The sequence below is a fragment of the Bos indicus genome, chromosome 5 (genome assembly GCF_029378745.1).
Source record: "Bos indicus isolate NIAB-ARS_2022 breed Sahiwal x Tharparkar chromosome 5, NIAB-ARS_B.indTharparkar_mat_pri_1.0, whole genome shotgun sequence".
Lineage (NCBI taxonomy): Eukaryota > Metazoa > Chordata > Mammalia > Artiodactyla > Bovidae > Bos > Bos indicus.
The window spans coordinates 25,661,728-25,683,430 of NC_091764.1; the positions used below are offsets into that span (position 1 = coordinate 25,661,728).

Genomic DNA, 21,703 nt, shown 5'->3' on the forward strand with positions numbered 1-21,703 from the left:
TCTGAATTCATAATCCCAAATAAAGACTTCTTTGACATTGACATTTTCCCACCCCAAAATACGGCCCAAGCCCTCCGTCGCCCCGTTCCCCAATGGTACCAGTTTTCAGATTGGCAATGGCAGCCACCAGGGCTGGATCAATGTCACAGTCCACCCCCGCAGCAGATGCCAGCTCAAAGATGCTCAGGGTCACCTGGTGGAGAAGAAAACAACATTCTGGAGAGTACTCCCTGGAGAGAAGTACTTGGCAGAAGCTACAGGTGGCCAAGATCCCTGGATCACAGATTTTAAACTTTTGGTGTACTATCATCTTTTCTAGGTATTCCTTTCATAAGTCTCCCTAACCTGCAGGGGAAAAAAAAAAAAAAAGCCCAAGGCTTTGGCCTGGCCTTCAGATTCTCCACAGCACAAATTTACTTTTCCAACTTTATTTCCTCAAACACTTCCTACAGGCAATGCAGCCAGAGTGATATATTCACCATCTCTAAACTACAACTTACTTTCTTCTTTTCATACTCCGGTTCCTGTGCGTCCCTCTTCTGGAGTGTCCTTTCTTCTTGAGAGACCATAGGAAATATATTGGTCCCTGCCCCTGGTTCCTGACACAGGCTCCTAAAACCCTTATAATTCCCTAAGTAATAAAAACAGCATTTTTTGTTCCTATGCAGCAACTCTGGTTGGGCTCCTGGCCAGCTCCTAGATAGAGGCTGGTCACCTAGAGACCAAGCCTTGATTAGAAGCTGGAAATTTTCAGCTCCACCCTGCGCCCCCAACACACACACCCACTTCTACAGAGAGAGGAGAGGGCCTAGTAATGGAGTTAATCATGCCTATGTGAGGAAGCCTCCATAAAATCCCAACAGTATAGGGTTTAGAGAGCCTCCAGATAGGGAACACATCCACGGACCAGGAGGGTGTTCAGCCCAAATGCAGAAAGTCAGAAGCTTATGTCATCAGGACCGTCACAGGTCTCACCCTGTGTATCTTTCCATATGGCTGGTCTGAAAGTAGGAGTGAGTGTTAGGCGCTCAGTCGTGTCTGACTCTTTGGGACACTATGCACTGTAGCCCACCATATCTCCTCAGTCCATGGAATTCTCCAGGCAAGAATAGTGGAGTGGGTGGTCATTCCCTTCTCCAGGGGATCTTCCCAACCCAGGAATCAAACCCAGGTCTCCTGTATTGCAGGCAGACTCTTTACCTCTGAGCCACTGGGAAATCCATATGGCTGTTCTTCTATATCCTTTATCACATCCTTTAATAAACTGGTCAGTGTGTTTCCCTGATTTCTGTGAACAACTCTAGCAAATTAATGGAACCTAAGGAGGTAGATGGAGAAGGCAATGGCACCCCACTCTAGTACTCTTGCCTGGAAAATCCTATGGATGGAGGAGCCTGGAAGGCTGCAGTCCATGGGGTCGCTGAGGGTTGGACACAACTGAGCAACTTCACTTTCACTTTTCACTTTCATGCATTGGAGAAGGAAATGGCAACCTACTCCAGTGTTCTTGCCTGGAGAATCCCAGGGACAGGGAAGCCTGGTGGGCTGCCATCTATGGAGTCACACAGAGTCGGACACGACTGAAGCAACTTAGCAGCAGCAGCAGCAGCAAGGACATAGATATTGGAACCTCTGACATATAGCCAGTTTGTCAGAAGTACAGGTTTGCAACTGGCTTCTGAAGAGGGGGCGGGGGTAGGTGCAGACTTGTGGAAGTGAGCCCTAAACATGTGTGATCTGACACCAACTCCAGGTTGATAGTGTCAGAACTGAGTTAAGCTGCAGGACATCCAGCTGGTGTCACAGGGAATTGGTGTGGGGACATCCTCCAAACACTTGGTGACCGGAAGTGTCAGAAGTGATGTGTTCTGTGTGAGAGTAAAGGAGACTCTCAGCAGAGAATCACACAGTAGGGGAGAAGTGGGTTTTTCCCTACATAGGAAGGGAAAAAGACAAGTTTTTCCCATTTACTTCTCCTCTGCTTATATCCAACTGACACCCACCCTTGAGGCCTACCTTGAATCTCACATTCTCTGTAGAGCCCTCCCTGTTGACTGCAGCTCATGCTCATCTTTCCCTCCTTAACTTGGCACCACTTACTCGCCACTGGTCACAGGCAGCACCTGGTATCATCAGTTATCTTCTCAGATTGGAGGCAAGACATTATGGTGTATCTCACCAACGAGATTACAATATGTTTTTAACCTCATGGCATAGAGAGGGGAGAGAAAGTCCTGTAGTGAGAGGATCTGGGTTCAAATCCTAGTACCATCACTTACTGATTGTGTGACCTTGGCTAAAAGTTACTTAACCTCTTGGAGCCTCCATTTTCTCATCTGTAAAACTGGAATAAAAATACTCACCTTACAGAGTTGCTGTGAAGATTAAATTAGATCACATATGTAAAAGGACTTCTCTAGTAGCTCAGCTGGTAAAGAATCTGCCTGCAATGCAGGAGACCTGGGTTCAATTCCTGGGTCAGGAAGATGCCCTGGAGGAGGGATAGGCTATACCCACTCCAGTATTCTTGCCTGGAGAATTCCATGGACAGAGGAGCCTGGCAGGCTACAGTCCATTAGGTCACAAAGAGTCTGACTTGACTGACTTCCACTTTCACTTTTTACATATAAGGCATCTACCCCTAATTGGGCTTCCCTGGTGGTTCGGCTAGTGAAGAATTCGACTGCAATGCGGAAGACTTGGGTTTGATCCCTGGGTTGGGAAGATCCCCTGGAGAATGAAAAGGCTACCCACTCCATTATTCTGGCCTGGAGAATTCCATGAACTGTATAGTCCATGGGGTCACAAAGAGTCAGACACGACTAAGCAACTTTCACTTTATTACTCTAATGACTCCCAGCATCACTGAGAGACTAATAAACCTTGTCCCTTTCACTCTGCTTCCTTTCCCTCAAAGCCAGGAGCTCTGCATTGCTTTCATCCTCTCTAGGTTTGAACGCAATGCTAAGCACATAGAAGGCATTCAGTTAATGTTTATTGATTGACTCCTGAATTCCTCATTGTACTTAGAATCAGGTTCCCAAGATGTAGCTCCAAACACCCACACCCACAAAAGTACTTGGACTTTTGCGGTTAAGAGAAAAAGACTTCAAAATGTTCTGAGAGGACAAAGATAACTGTTTCAATAGCAGATAACTAAGTACATACATAAGTACTTTGCATAAGTACAGTATCTTATGCAAAGAACCCCACAGATATAACAGTAAACACACACCACCTACCATGCTAGACACAGAAGGTAAACCTCAGCATTCTGCTCTGCCCTGTTTAAATTCCCTACTAACTACATAACCCTGCAAGTGGCAACCGTGACCTAGGAGATGGGGGATTTGGTCCATAATCTGTGGTATTCTGGAAGAAGAAGGTGATGGTTGAAGGAAACGTCTTCACCTTTTAACCTTCTTCTCTTCTCCTCATCTTCTTGCCCCTCGGAGGTAGTAACAGAATCTCTGATGGACAAGGCCAGCCCCATCTCCACACACCTGTTTATTCTCATAGGCAGGCAGAGCCTAAAGCTCAAAGCTGCCAGGAAGATACCAGCTAGACACACTCCTGACAGACCAGAGCATTCCGCCCCAACATCAACAGCTGCCAGAAACCCGGGGCCCACAGTGAAATCCAAGCCAGGGCCTGGAGCAGCCATCCAGTGAAAAATCACCCCTCATGGCCCGTGACCACTTGGCCCTCATCTGATTTCAGGCAGAGAGAGGGGAAATTTTCACGATTCTTCTGACCTCAAGGTAAGGGAAATGGTTTTTTCTCTTAGCATCTACTTCCCGTGGGGTCGCAAAGAGTCAGACACGACTGAGTGACTGAACAACATCTTCCTGTTAACCAATTTCTTCCTCTCATAGACCTCCCTCCATTAATGGAGTCAGTTATAAGAGAAGTGCCCTGCCCTGTGCGCTGTGCAGCTGTATTTCCTGCGAAACATACTTGTTTGCTCCAGGTGATTCAAAAGGCAGGCTAGCGTGAGGAGGGCGAGGGGAAACGGATGGTTAGGTTGGGCGCTGACAGAGGCCCCTCCCCCTTTCCCCATGCCTACAGGAAATGACGCGCACACAAACCAGACCGTTTCAGAGCTGGGAGGAAGACCAGGCCAGAAAAGGAAAGGACAATCTGAGGGCAGGCAGGGTGGGTGGGAATGGAAGAACCAACTTTTACAGAAAGTTCCCAGGCTCCTGACTAAAGAGGGGACTTGTCTGCACATCGTTCAGAATCTAATTTGCACATCTTAGGAGAAAACCTAGAGATACTGTGATCCTTGCCCTTACTGCTCTCCCTCCAGTAATGTTCCCCAGCCCCCACAGGATCTCCCCAGGGCTCCCCTACTCTGAACCCTCTTCTCTGACCAAAATTCCTCCCTCCACAAAACCTCCCCAGATATTTTTCTATTGAAAACCTGGCTCTTCTTCCTGTGGTATTCTTCAGAGCCCTCTCCTCCCTTCCAAGATCCTAGCTCTATCCTTTGTCAACAACAGAAATCTCCTGGTTGGATTCCACTTTGCATTCCCCGATACCTTGATATCTGTGTCTGGCGTGACAAACTCCTTCAGGCATTCGATGGGACCCATGAGAAACGGGCAGTGGGAGGAGAAAACCTGGAGGAAAGAAGACAAATGAGTCCAAGGACAGAGGCCAGCACTTCAAACATAGGTGGAAACAAAAAAAGCAAAACAGGGCCTCAGCTTAGAACTTAGCCAACTTTCTGTGTTACTTCCCTTGTCACACGTCCAGATTTCTCCAGTTCATCTGTCCTCAGAGATCTTCCAGGACTTCTACCGGATTAAGCTCCTTTCTCCACAACGCTTGCCAACAACCCTCTCCACAACTTCTCACACAAGCCCCACCCAGCGCTTTATTCTGTTTATCCTGTGGCAGCCCCCCCGCCCCCACTCACCTCTCGAAGTCCCTCTTGGGCCATGGCCCTGAAACTGAGGATAACTCCAATGATGGTCATGCGCTTCAGCACATTATCAGCCCCTGAGGAGAAAGAAGAGCATGAGAGAAGAGAATGTGGGAAAATGGCGACGGTTTTGCTTCTTCAGACCCAGCCGAGGCCTCATAGCTCCAACAACCCCTTGTGGTCCACAGTGCTTTTCCACAGTTCCTTCTCCCTTTAGGGGATGTGCTCACCTGTCAGCTGGGGCAGCAGAGAAGCCATCAAGTCCGCCTTGTTGAAGTTGGATCTGATCTGAACAAGTACATCCATGTTTTCTACCACCAGCTTCTGCAGTCAGAACAGAGACATTAAGCAAGAAAAGACGAGACCCATGGTACATCTCTCCCCAGTCTCCTAGGCCTACCCCGCTTCCCCCGAGGCTGGACCTTCTTCCCGGGGCCTTGCATCCACAGTACCTTCAGCTCCACAATTTGCGAAGTCACATGCCACATCAGGTTTTCACTCAGGAACTTCATGCCGTACGGGCCCAAGAGTTCAGCCAAGGCCCGCATCTCTGGAATAGAGTTGCAGAGGCCCCAGGTAGGACCCAGAGGGCACTGGTGCATTTGCACAATAGCTATAGGATAGTCTGAACATGTCTAATGTTTTTCAGCAAGGAAAGGAAATGGCAAGGAAGGGAAGTAGGGAGCAAATGTGGCCTGAAATCCTGCATTCATGTGACAGGTCTGGCCTGCCTGTAGGACAGTTAACCTTCTACCCACTGGCACTCACACCAAGATGTACCACAAGTGATACCTATTTACTTTTCATTCTTACAGGAATCTGGACTTTGCCAAGTCCCTTTACCTGGTACCTGGGCTTTCCTCTTGCTGTACTAGCTGCACTAGCTTTATAAGATGTAAGACCATCTCTGGGCCTCAGCTCCCTTCTCTGCAGAATGAAGAAATTAAAATCCACCCTGAATACCTCACAGAGTTGCTACTGCTGCTGCTGTTGCTAAATCACTTCAGTCGTATCCAACTCTGTGCGACCCCATAGACGGCAGCCCACCAGGCTCCCCCGTCCCTGGGATTCTCCAGGCAAGAACACTGGAGTGGGTTGCCATTTCCTTCTCCAATGCATGAAAGTGAAAAGTGAAAGTGAAGTCGCTCAGTCGTGTCCGACTCCTAGTGACCCCATGGACTGCAGCCCACCAGGGTCCTCCGTCCATGGGATTTTCCAGGCAAGATTACTGGAGTGGGGTGCCATTGCCTTCTCCACACAGAGTTGCTAGGAGAGCATAATCAACACACATCCCCATTATCCCAACTGTTTTCCCTCTAAACCCTTCCTTCCTCCAGTCTGCTCCATTACCTTATCCCTCCCTAACCAGCCTGCTTCTGACACTTTGTGGATTAAATAAAGCCTGGCTGGGGAAATCCCATGTTGCAAACCTGAGGGACAAACTCAGACAGGAAAGAGCTCCAGCTTTGATCTCTTGCTATGGACTATCCCAGCAGAGAAAACCATAAAGACCAGAAGTAACAAGAGACGAGGAGAGGAAAGGTGAGTTTAACCTAGTTAATAAGAGTTCAGAGGGAAAGGGAAGTTGAGGCCCCCATACTCAAGGGTTTCAAGGCAGGACCAGTTGATCTCCACCTCTACCACTGACAAAAGCAGTGGAGCTGGCCACAGCAGCGGACATGGAGTCTCATGTGGAATAAAATACTAGACATTTTTAGAGTCACCTATTTATAATAGGAACAACTGAGCTGAGAACTAGGAAAGGATTTCCTAACTGGTCACCTTAAATAATGCTAAATGCTGACAGAGAGGCAGAGGGGCTGAACTACCCTTTCTGGAGAAAAGACACGCTGATCCACCAGTTTGGATCCACCTTACTCTAGTCCTCTCTAGGCTAGTAACCCTAGGGCCTCCTTCTCTATCCATCTAGCTATTTTTGCAGCAGCATTGCCCCATCACCATGGTAACCCTGGGAAATTGGGGTGGGGGTGGCAGAAGGGGAAATCAACATTGCCTCCTGCTGCTCGTCAGTTGTCAGCAAGACCTAAAGCTGATTTTAGATGCTGCCTACAGCTTGTGGGAGGAGTTGATGAGAAGGGGACATCTGAAGCCTCCAGCAGGTAGGGAGTAGGGTCAGCTCACTGATGGAGTCAGTGTGAGGGCAGGAAGAAGGCAGAGCTGGAGAATAGAGCTGCATGCTCTGCCCTCCATAACACCCCCTCCAAGGAAGGGGAAGAATGGAGAGGGCAGCATCACCGAAGCATCTACCTGTCTCAGATCCCATGCGGGGTCCATGAGAGGAAGGAGGAAGCAGCTGGATAGTTCATGAATCAGTCAGTCAAACAAATCTATTAAAAAGGATCTGCACGGCTTCAAGCCCTCTTTAAAAAGAGAATAACTTCCCAATTCATTCATGACACACTCATCTGCCTGCCTTGAGACACTAAAGCACTTCTGTGCACTGGGAAGCAGCACGACAAAGTGATTAAACACCTGGGTTCTGGAATTTGACTACCTTGAGATGAAATTCCAGTTCTACCATTTATGAAAGTGCAAACTTAAGCTCCGTCACCTCTGGTGTCTCAGTGTCCTCATTTGTAAAATGGGGGTAATAACAACCTCAAGGCTCTTGTGAGGAGTGAAGGAGTTAATAAATGTGAACATTCAGAACCTAGCCCACACTAAACGTCATCGGTTATGTCATCATCATTATTAAATATCAGTTACCTAAAATGTATCCCTCAGGAAGAAGATGCCACAACATGAGATCACTATTTAATAATTCCAAACATCAGAACGTCCTTACATTTATCCTTTATCCTTCATCATATGTCCTACTCTCTACTCTTTGTGGAAATGGAAAATAACCATTTACTACCCTTTGAGTGCCCCTGCCTAGCTCTTAACTCCCTTCATCCTCTCTCTCCACCATCAACCCCCAAGCCACTTCCCAATTCTGGGTCTCACTTGAAATCTCTCCTATCGTCCCTAAGGTAGAGTCTAGCAGAGATCTAGAAGAGTATAGAATGAGGCTCTGGGAAGGCAGGAGAACAAAGATGGGGTCCGTCAGTTGGGATATTGTACCCAGGAGAAAGCTCGGCTCCTTGACAGGAGACCAGACTCTGAGCTCACCAGAGACGTCAGAGAACTCCTCTGCACTGAAGTTCTGCTCCCCCTCTCTGGGGAGGCTGATGAAGGCCTGCATGGCTGGCGAGAGGATGATGGTCCCGCTGCTCGCCTGTCTAAGCAGACTTTCTAGGTACCTGCAGGGTTGGCCAAGAGAGCACAGAAGATGAGTGTTCACTCCCTCCCTCCTACCACCACCACTGGGCTCAGGAAGAGGAACTCCACGAAAGGCTGGGGTTGGGGGAGAGACTGGGGCGGGGAAGAGGAGACAGCACAGCGCTCTAATAAACATCCCAGGCTGCTGGTTCAGAAACAACCGGCAGTGACGTGACTCCGCTTTGCCTCTCACCTGCTGGACACGGGCTGTGCTGTCAAAGGTAATGGTGGACATGCCCCAGCACCTTTTCCAGCTACTGCACACCCCGCACTCTTGGCCCTTCCCTGTCGGGTAAGACAAACCTAAGCTGACAAGACAAAAATTCCTACTAATTGGGCTCCTCCTAAATATACTTAGCCTCAACCTCCTCAATGAGAGACTAAGAGCCTAGGAGCCTGGAAGTGAGTCTCAAGTCAAACCTCCTGAGCAGAGAGAAGCCCAGTGAACACTTGTCATCCAGTCTCCAAATATCCCCTCCTGACCTCTGGGCAAGCTAAGAAGGCTTCCAGCCAATGACAGCAGAAGGCTGGGTAACCCCTGTCACTCACCCAGGCACTAGCTCTAGGGCTAGGTCTTACAGAAGTCACAAGCTAACCCGGGTAGGTCAAAACCAGCACTCAACGTGTGTTTTTTTCCCTTTTAATTTGAATTCGCTGTCAAATTTTTTTAAGGGAGATTTTATATTAAAAATAATAATTTAGTGAGGCAGCAATCAGATGGTACTAAGTGGTGGCTGCCCCTTTAGAAGGGCATGCCCTTACTACTCAAAGTTCCCACCCAGCCCACAAGACCCATTTCCCTTACCTGCCAGGCCCAGCTTGATGTATGTATTGCAAACCCCATCTCAGGTTTACTCGCCTTCTCAGGGGGTTCTTTGCAGCCTGACTCATACTAAGCTGATATTGGATTAAGAGCGCCACCCAGTGGCTTAGGGAGGTAGGACTCCAGCTCCTTTACATCCTTAAAACCTCAAAGGAGGTTTGCTGATGCCTGCCCCCTCCAGTTTGGGGGAGGAGGCCCCTTTCCCTATGAAAAACACTCTACTAAACGTAATATGGTCACATTGGAAGATGAGGAGACAGTGCTCTGGAGAGAAGGTATGAGACAGAATGGTCTTCAGACGGAGAAGCTGGATGAAAAGAGAAATAAGAGAACTTCAGAAAGAGGAAGAAAGATCATTTGAAATGAAAACAGTTAAGAATCCAGAAAAGAAAGGTCAGGAACTGCAGATGAAGAGGAAAAGGGGGGTCAGTGGGTGTCACATGGAAGCTTGGAAAGAACCCTCATGGTGGAAAGAGGACATCTGAGTTTGCCCCAGCTTATAGCTCTAGTCCTCGGGCAGAAACAAGCCTCTGTTTTGGGGTCTGTGACCCTAGGAGCTGAAATGCCTGGTCCCGAGGTCCTGCCCTTAAAGGAAAAAGTGCTAACAAAAAGAGTAAGGCAGAGAGCAAGGATAAGCAACACTGACCAGTTTGTGTAGAGAGTGGTGATAGTCTGCTCCCCACTCGAGTCCAGTGGCTGAGTCTGCTGCAGGAGGGCGTTGCGGATGATTCTGGACACATCTGCACCCAAAAACTGGGCCAGTGACTGTATGAAACTGATGTAGGCTTTGACTCCTGCCAACAGCTCAGAAGGCCTGGCAATCTCCTGGGTTGTAGCATTGTAGCCAGCCAGCCACACAATGGCTCTGGGTGACAAAAACCATAATCACAGCCATAATGTCAAACATAGTTATCACACGTATACTGTGTTCTAGGTGCTGCACTACGATTTCACTACACACATTATCTCATGCAAACCTCATAGCAACCCAAAAAGGTAGGTACACTTATCATCCCCATTTTACGGTGAAGAAACCGAGACACAGAGAAGTTCAAGTGACGGAGCCAGGACTTGACTCCACTAACATTTGATTCTCAGTCACCATGTTCTTCTGGCTCCTCTAGGGAAATTTAGATCAGGTGGTAAAAGATCTAGGGTCCCAAATGCCATCCATCTAACTGTATGAGCTGTCTCATAACCTCCTGTATTCTCAGGGCCAGTGTTTGTCTTTTCTCTTTGGAAAGAATTAGTTCCAGTCACTGTCAGAAATGGAAAACCACACCCAGAAATCCTTAGATGTGCAGTGCAATGCTGAGTGGCCATGGGATGCCAGGTGGAGAGAGTGCGCCTGGCTGGCACACAGCTCCAGCCAACCTTAGAGAAGGAAGAACTGTCAGCACTGTATTATTTCAGGGGCACATCAGCAACACCGCCTCCCTCTTGGACTCCCAGACCCTTCCAAAATACCTTCCCCGGGAACCTGAGAATTCATAGTTGGACTCAGTCCTCGTCCTTCAGACTTTCTTCCCTGTTAAAATGTAAACAGGGTGATCCTGTGTTTAAGAACCTGCCTTGCAATGCAAGGAACACCAATTCAATCCTTGGTCCGGGAAGATCCCACATGCCGCAGAGCGACAGAGCCCGTGTCCCACAACTAATGAGCTCTCACTCTTTAGCCGTAACGACTGAAGACCGCATGCCTGGAGCCCGTGCCCCGCAACTAGAGAAGCCTTCACACCGGAACAAAGAGTAGCCCCCGCCTGCTCCAACTAGAGAAAGCCCACGCGTGGCAATGGAGACCAAAAATTAAATAAATAAACAACTATAAAAACAACGATAATAAAAAATGTAAACAGTAGGAGAAAAAGGAACATCAGACCTTGTCAACACTTGCTTTTGTCAGTCATCAGCACATTAATATGAATGAGTCCATCAGGTCCTCCCTAAAGCCACAGGTGTTTGGGAGTTTTGTTTGTTTTGCATTTTTGGAAAAATGTTTATGGGGCGGAGGAGGGGAAGAGGAGCACCTGCTTCCCGGATGAAAAGGAGAAGGAAAACCATTTGAGGGAAAATACTATGGAAAGGACAGATGCAAGCCTAATCTATTTTAGAGTTCTCATTGAGGCCAAACCTTTAGGCCAACTTCGGGGCTTTAGGAGCAAGAGTGTCAATGAAGAAAGAATTAGAGATGTTCAGGAAAAACTAAAATATCAAAAAAAAAAAAAACTAAAATATTGCACCTATGCTGCTCCAGGGCCTAGAAACCACTGCCAGTTTCTGAAGGTTCGCACGTGGGTGATTATCAAATTGTCATCTTGACATTTTATATGTGCCTGAGGCACTTACTTCCATGTAGCTAAAGTGTAAGGTATGAAAACAAATTTTACTGTCACCAAGGCAAAAACCTAATTGAAAAAACAAGCCTGCATCTCCTACAATCCAGGTACGGACTCCTGACTATTCTCCCTACTTCTATACTTGCCCCTGCTCAAAGCCTGCCGAGCCTCCCTGTCTCACTCAGAATCAAAGCCAGAGTCCTGAGGGTGGCATAGAGGCAGCTGAGCCGTCTGTCTGCCCCTCCTCCAGCCTCTCTGACCTCGCGTCCTACCAGTTTCCCCCCTGCTCGCTCATACTGGCCTCCACCATGCTCACTGAATATACCAGGCACGCTCCCACCTCAGACCCTTCACACTTGCTGCTTCCTCTGCCTAGAATGTTCTTTGCGCAGACAGTTACCCACTTAGCTTTCTCAATTCCTTCAGGGAGTTCGTTCAAATGTCACTTTCTCAAGCAGGCCTTCCCTGGCCACCCTACGTAAAATTCTACCACCGCCGCCACCGCTATACCCTTCCTATCTCCTTCTCCTGCCTTTCTAGCGCTTATCATTTTCTAATCTAATACTCTATATCCAATGTTCTTATTTTGTCTCTCCCATTAGAAGGAAACTTCACGTGGCCAGGAATCTTTATTCCTTTTGTATACTGCTGTATCAACAGCTTAGGGAACGCTGCCAACAGACAGTAGATGTTCAATAAATACTTGCTGAATGAATGGGTGAATACACTAGTATACATATTGTAAAAAGAAACACAGAAGACTAGCAGATTACTCATAAAAACTTCTTCCCCTCATTCCCTAATTTGCTGACTATAGTGCCCAATTTCAATACAAGGAATGTTCCTGCAAATTTCGGGGGCAACAGAATGAGAGGCAAAGTTGGGGGAAGGGAACTTATTTCGTTGAGGCCTATATATGTCACTCAAGATTATCTTTAACGCTCTACCGATTCTCAATTACAGGTAATTCTCATAACAAGGTAAATATCATTATCTTTACTTTATAGGGTAGGAAATTGAGGCTCAAAAGATAGATAACCTGCTCTGGCGTCTTAGTGAAGAGCATCAACACAGCTCTGCTGACTGCAGAGGCCCCATTCACTCTACTAAACCATTTCTGGTTGTCTATCAAAATAACCTATAAAGGTTTGGGGTTCTCTTCATTTATTTGTTTTAAATAGAGATGCCTAGGACCTATGCCGGATTAGCTGCTTCAGAATGACCACCAAGATGGAGCTAATGCAACCCAACTTTGAGCACTACCATACTAAGCAAAGAGAAGACAAGGAAAGAGTGATACCTGTTGAATCTGGCCTCCAGGTGGCTGCTGAGATACTCAGAAGGGAAGATGGTGTGTTCAAACACAGAGAAGCTCTGTACATGATTCATTGTCAGTGCCAACTCCGTCAAGTTCAGGTGTAGCTTGTCCATGCTGGGTAAAATTAAGAAAGCAAAATGAGCCTCATTACAGGTCTGGCCCTGCCTGCTAGTAGCTGGGGAGGATCTGTCAGGCCCATCACTCCTGGATCCCTTTCATCTTCTCAAAAAACTCATCCTAGAACAGTACACGTTAATGCTGACTTCAAACGCAAAGGAGAAAATTCACATTGAATTGCTTTCCCATATCTGCCATTCCCCACCACCACTTCCGCTCCCCTTTGCTGGCATCACTTTCTCTCTTCCCTGCCCTCCCTTCCTTGAGATAGTGCTGGCTGGCCCTTCAGGGCGCAGGGCCTCACTTGGTGACAACGCTGCGGTTTTTCCGGTGGCTCTCCGCTCCTGGCTTGTCCCTCTCAGGCTCTCCTTTTCTGGGAGCCTGCCTCTGCTTCATGGTTTTCTTGTTCTTGGCCTTGCTGATGGTGGTGGCACAGTGCTTCGGGAGAAGCTTTAGAAGCAAACACACATGAATGGAAAAATGAGATTCCTTCCTCAAACTGCCGAGTAGTCCACCTGACAGTTACAAGCAGGTCCTTCCACTATTGCCTGTTCTTTGCTTGCTCTGCCTTTCTCTCTCTTTCTGTCCATGCATCTCTTTCTCTATTGGGGGCCTACCTAGCACATGCTCACCTCTGTTAGCTTTCATTAAATATCTACCCATGTTTAGCTTCAGAGTTTCAAGATGGCAACTTCCTTCAGGGACCAGATCATCAATTCCCCCATCCACTTCCTGAGAGAAAGTCTTTCCTAGTGGAAAATTTCTAGTAGAAAGAATCTAAGAGCTCCACTCAATTGTGCTTTCAGGGGTCTTCCAACCTAGGAAGATGGTCTGTTTTTTTGCTAGTGTGGAACTACCATCTCGCTTGCTATATTCCTTCATAGCCTGTCACATGGATATGGAACATGGACAGACACCCCCACTACCACAACCCTCCAAAGACTCAGAGGTCACAACGTGGCCAGCACTCTTTCCACTTCTTTTTTTCTATAATTGTATGTATTTATTTTTGGCTGTGCTGGATCTTCATTGCTGCACGGGCTTTTCTCTAGTTGCGGGGAGTGAGGGCTACTCTCTAGCTGTGGTGCGCAGGATTCTCATTGTGGTGGCTTTTCCTGTTGCAGAGCACAGGCTCTGGAGCACTCAGGCTCAGTAGTTGTAGGGCATGGGCTCAGTAACTGTGGCTCCTGGGCTCTAGAGCACAGGCTCAATAGCTGTGGTGCATGAGCTTAGCAGCTCTGAGGCATGTGGGATCTTGCCAGACCAGGGATTGAACCCATGTCTCCTGCATTGGCAGGCGGATTCTTTGCCACTGAGCTACCAGGGAAGCCCCTACATCTTCTTTTAAAAAAAAAAAAAAAAAAGATACTACATTTCTTGTTACTTAAACATCAATCCTGCATCTCTTCTCTTTAACAAGATACCCCCATTAGCCATACAGAAAATATAAGATAGAATTATATATTCAGATCTCTCCTTCAAGGTAATCACTCTGGAATTCTCTCCATTTAGTCCAATGACACTGAGTATGTGCCGAGCAAGACTGGAAACTCCTCATTTGGAATTACTCTTACAATAGGATAATAGCCATGATTAAGCTGGTTTTCTTACTTTATAGTCACAATTGGTTTTTTTTAAAGTTCAAGTTCCTACTATTTCCAAAAAAAATCAGGTCTACCATGATGGGCAAAGATGTGTCAACCTTGAAATTATGCAACAGGGTCTGTGGGTAGATTCTGAAAGTAATTCCAAAAAATGTAGCTCCATTAGTAATGCAACATCATTAATTATTTATTCAAAATGACAACTTTGGAGGGGCCAATATTCATTTGCAAAAGTTTTGTTGTGTGTGAAAATAATACTCACATTATGTTTCAGTCACCCCTGACCCAGCACTGAGCAAATATCTTTAACTGTGTGCTTTTGCGTGTATAGTAGGTATTCAAGTTGAGTGATGAATATACCCATAATTGTTTACATATCTTCTTTGCATTAATTATTTAAATGTCTTTCAAACATGTATTTGTACTTCTTTTTCCCTTAGACTGGAACATTCCCCAAGGGCCAGAACTGTGTACCTTTCCATCCCAAAACCCCAGCACAGGCCTTAGTGCCCAAAAAATACCAAATAATAGAGCAGCTAACATCTATTGAGAATTACATACCAAATACTTAACATACTCTATTTCATTTCATCTTTATGCTACTTCTACTAATAAATTATTTTTATCCACATTTTACATATGAGAAAATGGGAAGGTTCAGTAATAATATAACTGGGCATATGTATACACACACACACACACGCACACGCTCACACACACAACCTGACTCCCCTCCTACCAAAGTTGCTACAAAGCCTGACTCAAACCCAGGAAGCCTGGGTAGTCTAGGAAACCTGAAGGACTCCAGGGCAACAGCAGAACGAGTCCCTCATTTTCAAATGTTCTATAAATTTAGGTTGAGCTAATCATGACCAGGTGCTATGAGTCAGTCAAGGGAGGGGAGGGGAAAACAACAAAGACATAAAAGCAACCCTGAAGATAAACACAGAGGAGGTGCCTGAAAATGTTCAGATAGCTGCAGATTAGGGTGCAGATGGACAGAACAGTGAGACAAGACAGGTGATCTGGGGGCCGTTGTTCTAAGTATGTGTATGCAGGGCAGAGAGAGGAGGAGAAGCAAATTAGAAAGTTAACTCATCTCTTGAAACTCTTCAGATGAAAGACCAGATTTTGCTGAAGTGCAACTGTTCAAATAAGGGTATTTTTAGACACTTCTATCAAGTCCCAAGGGAGTAAAGATTAAAGGGATGACACTAAGAAAAGAAGCCTGCCATAAACTCATGCATACAAAAGCCCTAGCCCTACCTGAAAGGCTTAGAGAACTTGGTATTTGAGAAGAAGACAGAGGTAGATAGCAAGAAGGCATGGTGGAGTAGCAGAGGGGAGACTGAAACAGAGAGAGGGCTGAACCCACCTGCTCACTCAGGTTTCGCTGTTCAGCACAGATCTCCAGGACGCAGTTGCTAGTCTGCTTGGCCAGCTCTTCCAGGAAGGAGTTGCAGTGATGAAGGCCATGGTTCTTCAGGTGAGGGTACTGCGGGAAAGAGGACCCAAGCAAGAAAGTGTCATCACCAAGACAGCCGTGTCTTCCACATAATACTGTTCTGACCCCAGCCTGAGCCACCCACTTCTACAGAAGAAGAAAATGAGACCCAGAGAGAGGACACCCTGCACATAAAGCTGAGACATTCAGGGACTTGCACCAGATATCTACGGGGCCAAAAGATACCCAGGTATCTATGGGTACCCTTCCTGGGGCCAAAATCAACCCCTGAAACTGCGTTTTGAGGAAATAATAATGAGACATGGTTAGAGGGATGACAGGGTTTGGAGCTCAGGACACGCACCTCCTCCGGGCACATCTCATGCGTGCAGTGGACAAAGTGAGCACAGATGAGGGGGAAAGCAATGGCGTAACGGAACATGGAGGGTTCCTCCAGGGTCACAGCAAACATCTTCTCGAAGGTACGGAGATGAAAGCTATGGAACAGACAAGGAGACTCAGGACCAGGGTTTAGGAGCTGCTTCCTCTGAGGTGGAGAGAATATTGATTCTTTCAACAAAAGTTTTTTTAAAACTTTTTACTTTGTACTGGAGTATAGCCAATTAACAATGTTGTGATACTTTCAGGTGGACAGCAAAGAGACTCAGCCATACATATACATGTATCCATTCACCCCCAAACTCCCCTCCCTGAACAAATATTTATTGATATTCATCCCTCCCTCTTTAAATTCCCTACTCTTAAAGCAGAGAGAAAACCAAGAAACTCAACCCTTTCAGTCTTTTTTTTAACTGGATCCCAGGGCAGGCTAGTAATGTCTCCTTCCCTTTTCTTGTACAAAATTGCTATTCTTTCCCCAGAACCCCTGCATGATTTGAGCCCTGATTTAGAAGCCTCTCAATACTACTAATCTACATCCGTCCCAAAATTTGACACTTAGGCTCCAGAAAACTTTCTCTGTAATTCCATGAGACTGATCTTTCCCCAATCCTGTATCCTCTCAATGGCATGCATATTTGCCATTATTATGTCCTTTTCACATGTGGGTATTATACCTTCCTAACCATGCAGGATGCAGACAGCAGAGCCAACATATTGTATTGTATGTTTGATTCCTCAAAGGGTAGAGTTATGCACAACAGTGGTCACTGAGTAAAGGCCAAATGATACCTAAGTAAGACAATCATGTGCACTCTCTAAAGGCCCTGTTCCCCAGCCCTCCCAATTATTTTCAGTCATCTCCACTAAACTTCCACCTTTTCCATGTCTCTTAAATTACAAGGTCCAAAAAAAAAGATGCTAAAGAAGTTTCCAAAGATAACAATGAAGAACAGACAATTGATGAATTATCCCAGAGAAGTCAAGACTGTGTGGAGTCCAACTGGCTTCCCTAAAGAAAGCCAGCACAAAAGGGAATCAGCTTCAAATTCCTACCATTTGATAAGAACTGGAATGAAGAAACCGTGGAGTTATAGCATCTGCCTCTAAAGAGATCTCAAAGAAAACAAGTCTTCCCAGTGTCTGGGGGAATTAGAGTGCTCCACAGAGGCCAGGCAAGAGATTAGGTTAATTGATAAAGAGCTCAGGACATACCAGAAAGTAGATAAATCAGAAGTTTCCACCAGCATATTCTCTACTGAGTCCAGCATTCGGGAGTGAAAGACAATGAGGTTCATCACCTTGGCTAAGTCTGGGTTCTCATGCAAGTGCAGGGGAGCCTTAGCCACACTGGTATATGCCTATGGTTGGAGGTGGGGAAAGGGGGGAGAAGAACAAGACAAATGAAAAAGACTCCCCAGTCTTGGGACTACAGTTTGACTGAGATTTGTCCCATCCAATCAGCAGTTTTTATTCCATACAGCAGAACTTTGGAGTTAAAAAGAGGAGGAAGGGGAGTTTCCTGGTGGTTCAGTGACTCAGTGGTAACGAATCCATCTGCCAATACAGGAGACACAGGTTTGACCCCTGGTCTGGGAAGATCCCACATGCTGCACGCGGAACAACTAAGCCCATGCTCCACAATTATTGAGCCTGTGCTCTAGAGCCTGGGACCCACAACTACTGAAGCCCACGTGCCCAAGGACCCATGCTCTGCAACAAGAGAAGCCACTGCAATGAGAAGCCCATGCACCACAACTAGAGAAAAACCCATTCAGCAATGAAGATCCAACACAGCCAAAAAATAAATAAAATTCTAAAAAAGAGAGGGGGGGATTGTAAGTAAGGAAAAACCTTAAGAATGGGGGACCATTCTCAGAAGCAAACCTACCTGTAGACGGAACCAGTCTAGTCTCAATCCAGAAAATTCAAATTTTTCTCCATTATCAACTGCAAGAAAAACAGAAGTTTCAAAGGAAATAATAAAACAGCACCTCTATCCAATTGCACGAAATGGTAGGTCCTCTTCAAAGTCACCTCGGCTACTCCCTGGCTCAAGAGACCCATATTTCTAGAGAAAAAAATGTTCGCCTTCACTCTTTCTCCCCCTCTTCCCTCCAGTTACCTTGTTTGAGATTCAGAGAGGAGAGGGTACTGACGAATGAGGACATTATGATGGACTCCTCCTCAGGACACACGGACAGGTTCTAAAAGAGAAGGTGGAGTCAAGGGAGCATAAGTTTCACCAGGAGAGAAACGAGGACCACAGGGCTTGGCCAGTATATGAAGGTAGAAGGAACTGCCAAGTGTCACAAACAAAAAAGAGCCAAGCAAAACACAGCAGAAACTCCCTGAGTTCAATGCTAACATCCAACTGCCCTTTATTTTCTCTCCTGTTGGCATCACTTGGGAGGAAAATTACTAAGATTATTAGTCCTTTTTTTAAATTTTAACAAACGTCAAGGAGGAAATTGGGCTTTTGACACACAATCTACAGAGCATGAGATTCAGTCAAGGTGACCCCCAGAGAAAAATGACCAGGGATCACCCCCAAATTTCCAAAGTATCATCAACTAAACATACTTGAATGATGTCACTGAGCACAAGAGCATCAAATCTGGCCAGGTACTGAAGGTGGTACTGCTGAATCACCTTGACATGTCTTCGGACCAGAGCCCTAACCTCCTCCAACAGGAAAAGCAGTTCTGCAATGCTCCTGCAAAGTCGAGGATGAGAACAGAGGGCAGTGTGAGACTGAAAATATGACCTGAGACAAAGACAGTGGCAACAGGGCAGAAACTGAGACCTCCCGAGGTCATCTGATGCACCACTCCCCGTCCCTTTTCCCAGTCCGTCTAAAGTCAAGATTCTTAACTATGCCAAGAACTAACGAGTCAACGTAGTCCTCAGGCGTCTTCGTCTTGGTGACATTTTCTGTGTGGCGAACCAGCCAAGTGACTTCATCACGAATGAAGGACAGGGCCATGAAAGCAAAAAGGGCCTATGGAGGGGACAGAGACTATGAGGATTTTCAACTTTAGAAATGGATTTCAAAGCACAGAGAAAACCATCATGAAAATGTGCTTATAGATACAACTGTGTAGCCATACCAACAACAGTGTCCAATATTAAACACAGAGACCCACAAAAAAAGCATCCCACGAGAATCAGACCTATATATACGTTGACATGAGTTCACAATACCACCTTATCAAATTAAATTTTAGAAATATTTACTAGGTCAATACCACCTTATCAAATTAAATTTGTAAAATATTTACTAGGTATTTATGTGGTTAAAAAAAAAAAGCAAGCTCTGTCTTTAATTAGCTCACACTCAAATAGAGGATAAGGCAAGTATGCAAATAACTATAACATATGATACTGTATGATAGTGCCCAAAAGAGAGATACAACAAGTTTTAGGGTACTCCAAGAAGATTCAAGGGAACCACACACTCAAACAGAACAAAAAACTTAGAAATGCAGAAACTCAGGAATGCCAAATCATGCTTCCCTTCCTCTCTTTCTCTTGCCTTGGGACCCAGTAGTCCTGGTTCATCGGTTAACACAGTCTCCAGCTCCTTCACAGCTATTCGCAGAAACTGGCGCCGTTGAGAGTGAAACTGGCCACTGAGGAAAGAAAGCAGAAACTAGAGAATATTGCCTCTCCTACCCTCAAAAATCCTCCAAACGCAGAGCAGACGAGATCTACCTTTAGGAAGGGGTGTCAGCCAGGAGGAAGGTTCAAGGCCACAGTTAGAAAGGAAGGAAACACAAGACCCTGTGGGGCAACAGCGAGTTCTTGGGTTGAGACAATAAATCTGTACAGAAATAGGGGTAGCTTGGGTAACAGCAAAGGTCAGGAGAGATGCCTATTCCATCCCTTCTGGAAGAGCTCATTCTTTGCCTTTACCTGTTTGCAATTGCATGTTCCTTGCTTTCCTTTATGTCGGCCACTCGCTTGCCATACCTGAGAATTGACACAAGCACAGAAGGGTTGGCCACACCTCCAGTTAGAGTCCTCGTCCCACCTTCCCAGTCCCCGGAGATTCCAAACTACAGTCTGCAGGAAGCATGGACAGCGCTCACCATCAGGATCTTTCTAAACACTACTTTTAACCCCAGCCTACTAATAAGAGACTCATGTCACTTCAGTTCAGTCAGTACAGTTGCTCAGTCACGTCCGAGTCTTTGCAACCCCGTGAACTGCAGCGCACCAGGCCTCCCTGTCCATCACCAACTGCCGGAGTCCACCCAAACCCATGTCCATTAAGTCGGTGATGCCATCCAATCATCTCATCCTCTGTCGTCCCCTTCTCCTCCTGCCCTCAATCTTTCCCAGCATCAGGGTCTTTTCAAATGAGTCAGCTCTTCACATCAGGTGGCCAAAATATTGGAGTTTCAGCTTCAACATCAGTCCTTCCAATGAACACCCAGGACTGATGTCCTTTAGTATGGACTAGTTGGATCTCCTTACAGTCCAAGGGACTCTCAAGAGTCTTCTCCAACACCACACTTCAAAAGCATCAATTCTTTGGTGCTCAGCTTTCTTTATAGTCCAACTCTCACATCCATACATGACTACTGGAAAAACCATAGTCTTGACTAGACGGACCTTTGTTGGCAAAGTAATGTCTCTGCTTTTAAATATGCTGTCTAGGTTGGTCATAACTTTCCTTCCAAGGAATAAGTGTCTTTTAATTTCATGGTTGCAATCACCATCTGCAGTGGTTTTGGAGCCCAAAAAAATAAAGTCTGTCACTGTTTCCATTGTTTCTCCATCTATTTGGCATCAAGTGATGGGACCAGATGCCATGATCTTCGTTTTCTGAATGTTGAGTTTTAAGCCAACTTTTTACTCTCCTCTTTCACTTTCATCAAAAGGCTCTTTAGTTCTTCTTCACTTTCTGCCATAAAGGTCATGTCATCTGCATATCTGAGGTTATTGATATTTCTCCCGGCAATCTTGATTCCAGCTTGTGCTTCATCCAGCCCAGCATTTCTCATGATGTACTCTACACATAAGTTAAATAAGCAGGGTGACAATATACAGCCTTGACGTACTCATTTTCCTAGTTGGAACCAGTCTGTTGTTCCATGTCCAGTTCTAACTGTTGCTTCCTGACCAGCATATAGGTTTCTCAAGAGGGAGGTCAGGTGGTCTGGTATTCCCATCTCCTTCAGAATTTTCCACAGTTTATTGTGATCCACACAGTCAAAGGCTTTGGCATAGTCATGCCACTTAAAGATTATCTAGTTCTCATCATTATTTTTCAGATGAAGAAAATAATACCTAGGAAAGAAAAATGGCTTGCCCAAGGTCACATAGGGTTTAAATGAGGAAGTAGAGAATAGATTTCTTGTCCTGTGCTCCTGCCTTGACACCTTCAGGCTAAAGGACTTTTCCAGGTTTGAAGGCAATACAAAGAAGCAGTGCATCAATATGACACA

At 46.0% G+C, this 21,703-nt stretch overlaps 1 protein-coding gene across 2 annotated transcripts in view; it reads right to left on the reverse strand.

Moving 5' to 3' along the window:
• NCKAP1L (NCK associated protein 1 like) overlaps window positions 1–21,703 on the reverse strand; it is a 45,343-nt gene that overhangs the window by 9,215 nt on the left and 14,425 nt on the right. The window contains exons 10-27 of one of the 2 annotated variants that reach the window (XM_070788983.1): window positions 20,166–20,222; window positions 19,786–19,882; window positions 19,142–19,251; window positions 18,834–18,966; window positions 18,376–18,457; window positions 18,142–18,200; window positions 17,466–17,611; window positions 16,216–16,348; window positions 15,783–15,902; window positions 13,108–13,253; window positions 12,669–12,800; window positions 9,679–9,897; window positions 8,060–8,190; window positions 5,380–5,477; window positions 5,158–5,251; window positions 4,922–5,004; window positions 4,542–4,622; window positions 100–193 (exon numbers count right to left, since the gene is read on the reverse strand). In XM_070788983.1, the coding sequence (XP_070645084.1) occupies window positions 100–193; window positions 4,542–4,622; window positions 4,922–5,004; window positions 5,158–5,251; window positions 5,380–5,477; window positions 8,060–8,190; window positions 9,679–9,897; window positions 12,669–12,800; window positions 13,108–13,253; window positions 15,783–15,902; window positions 16,216–16,348; window positions 17,466–17,611; window positions 18,142–18,200; window positions 18,376–18,457; window positions 18,834–18,966; window positions 19,142–19,251; window positions 19,786–19,882; window positions 20,166–20,222 (2,015 nt within the window). The remainder of the gene's footprint in view (window positions 1–99; window positions 194–4,541; window positions 4,623–4,921; window positions 5,005–5,157; window positions 5,252–5,379; window positions 5,478–8,059; window positions 8,191–9,678; window positions 9,898–12,668; window positions 12,801–13,107; window positions 13,254–15,782; window positions 15,903–16,215; window positions 16,349–17,465; window positions 17,612–18,141; window positions 18,201–18,375; window positions 18,458–18,833; window positions 18,967–19,141; window positions 19,252–19,785; window positions 19,883–20,165; window positions 20,223–21,703) is intronic. The other variant, XR_011566541.1, reaches the window with a different exon arrangement.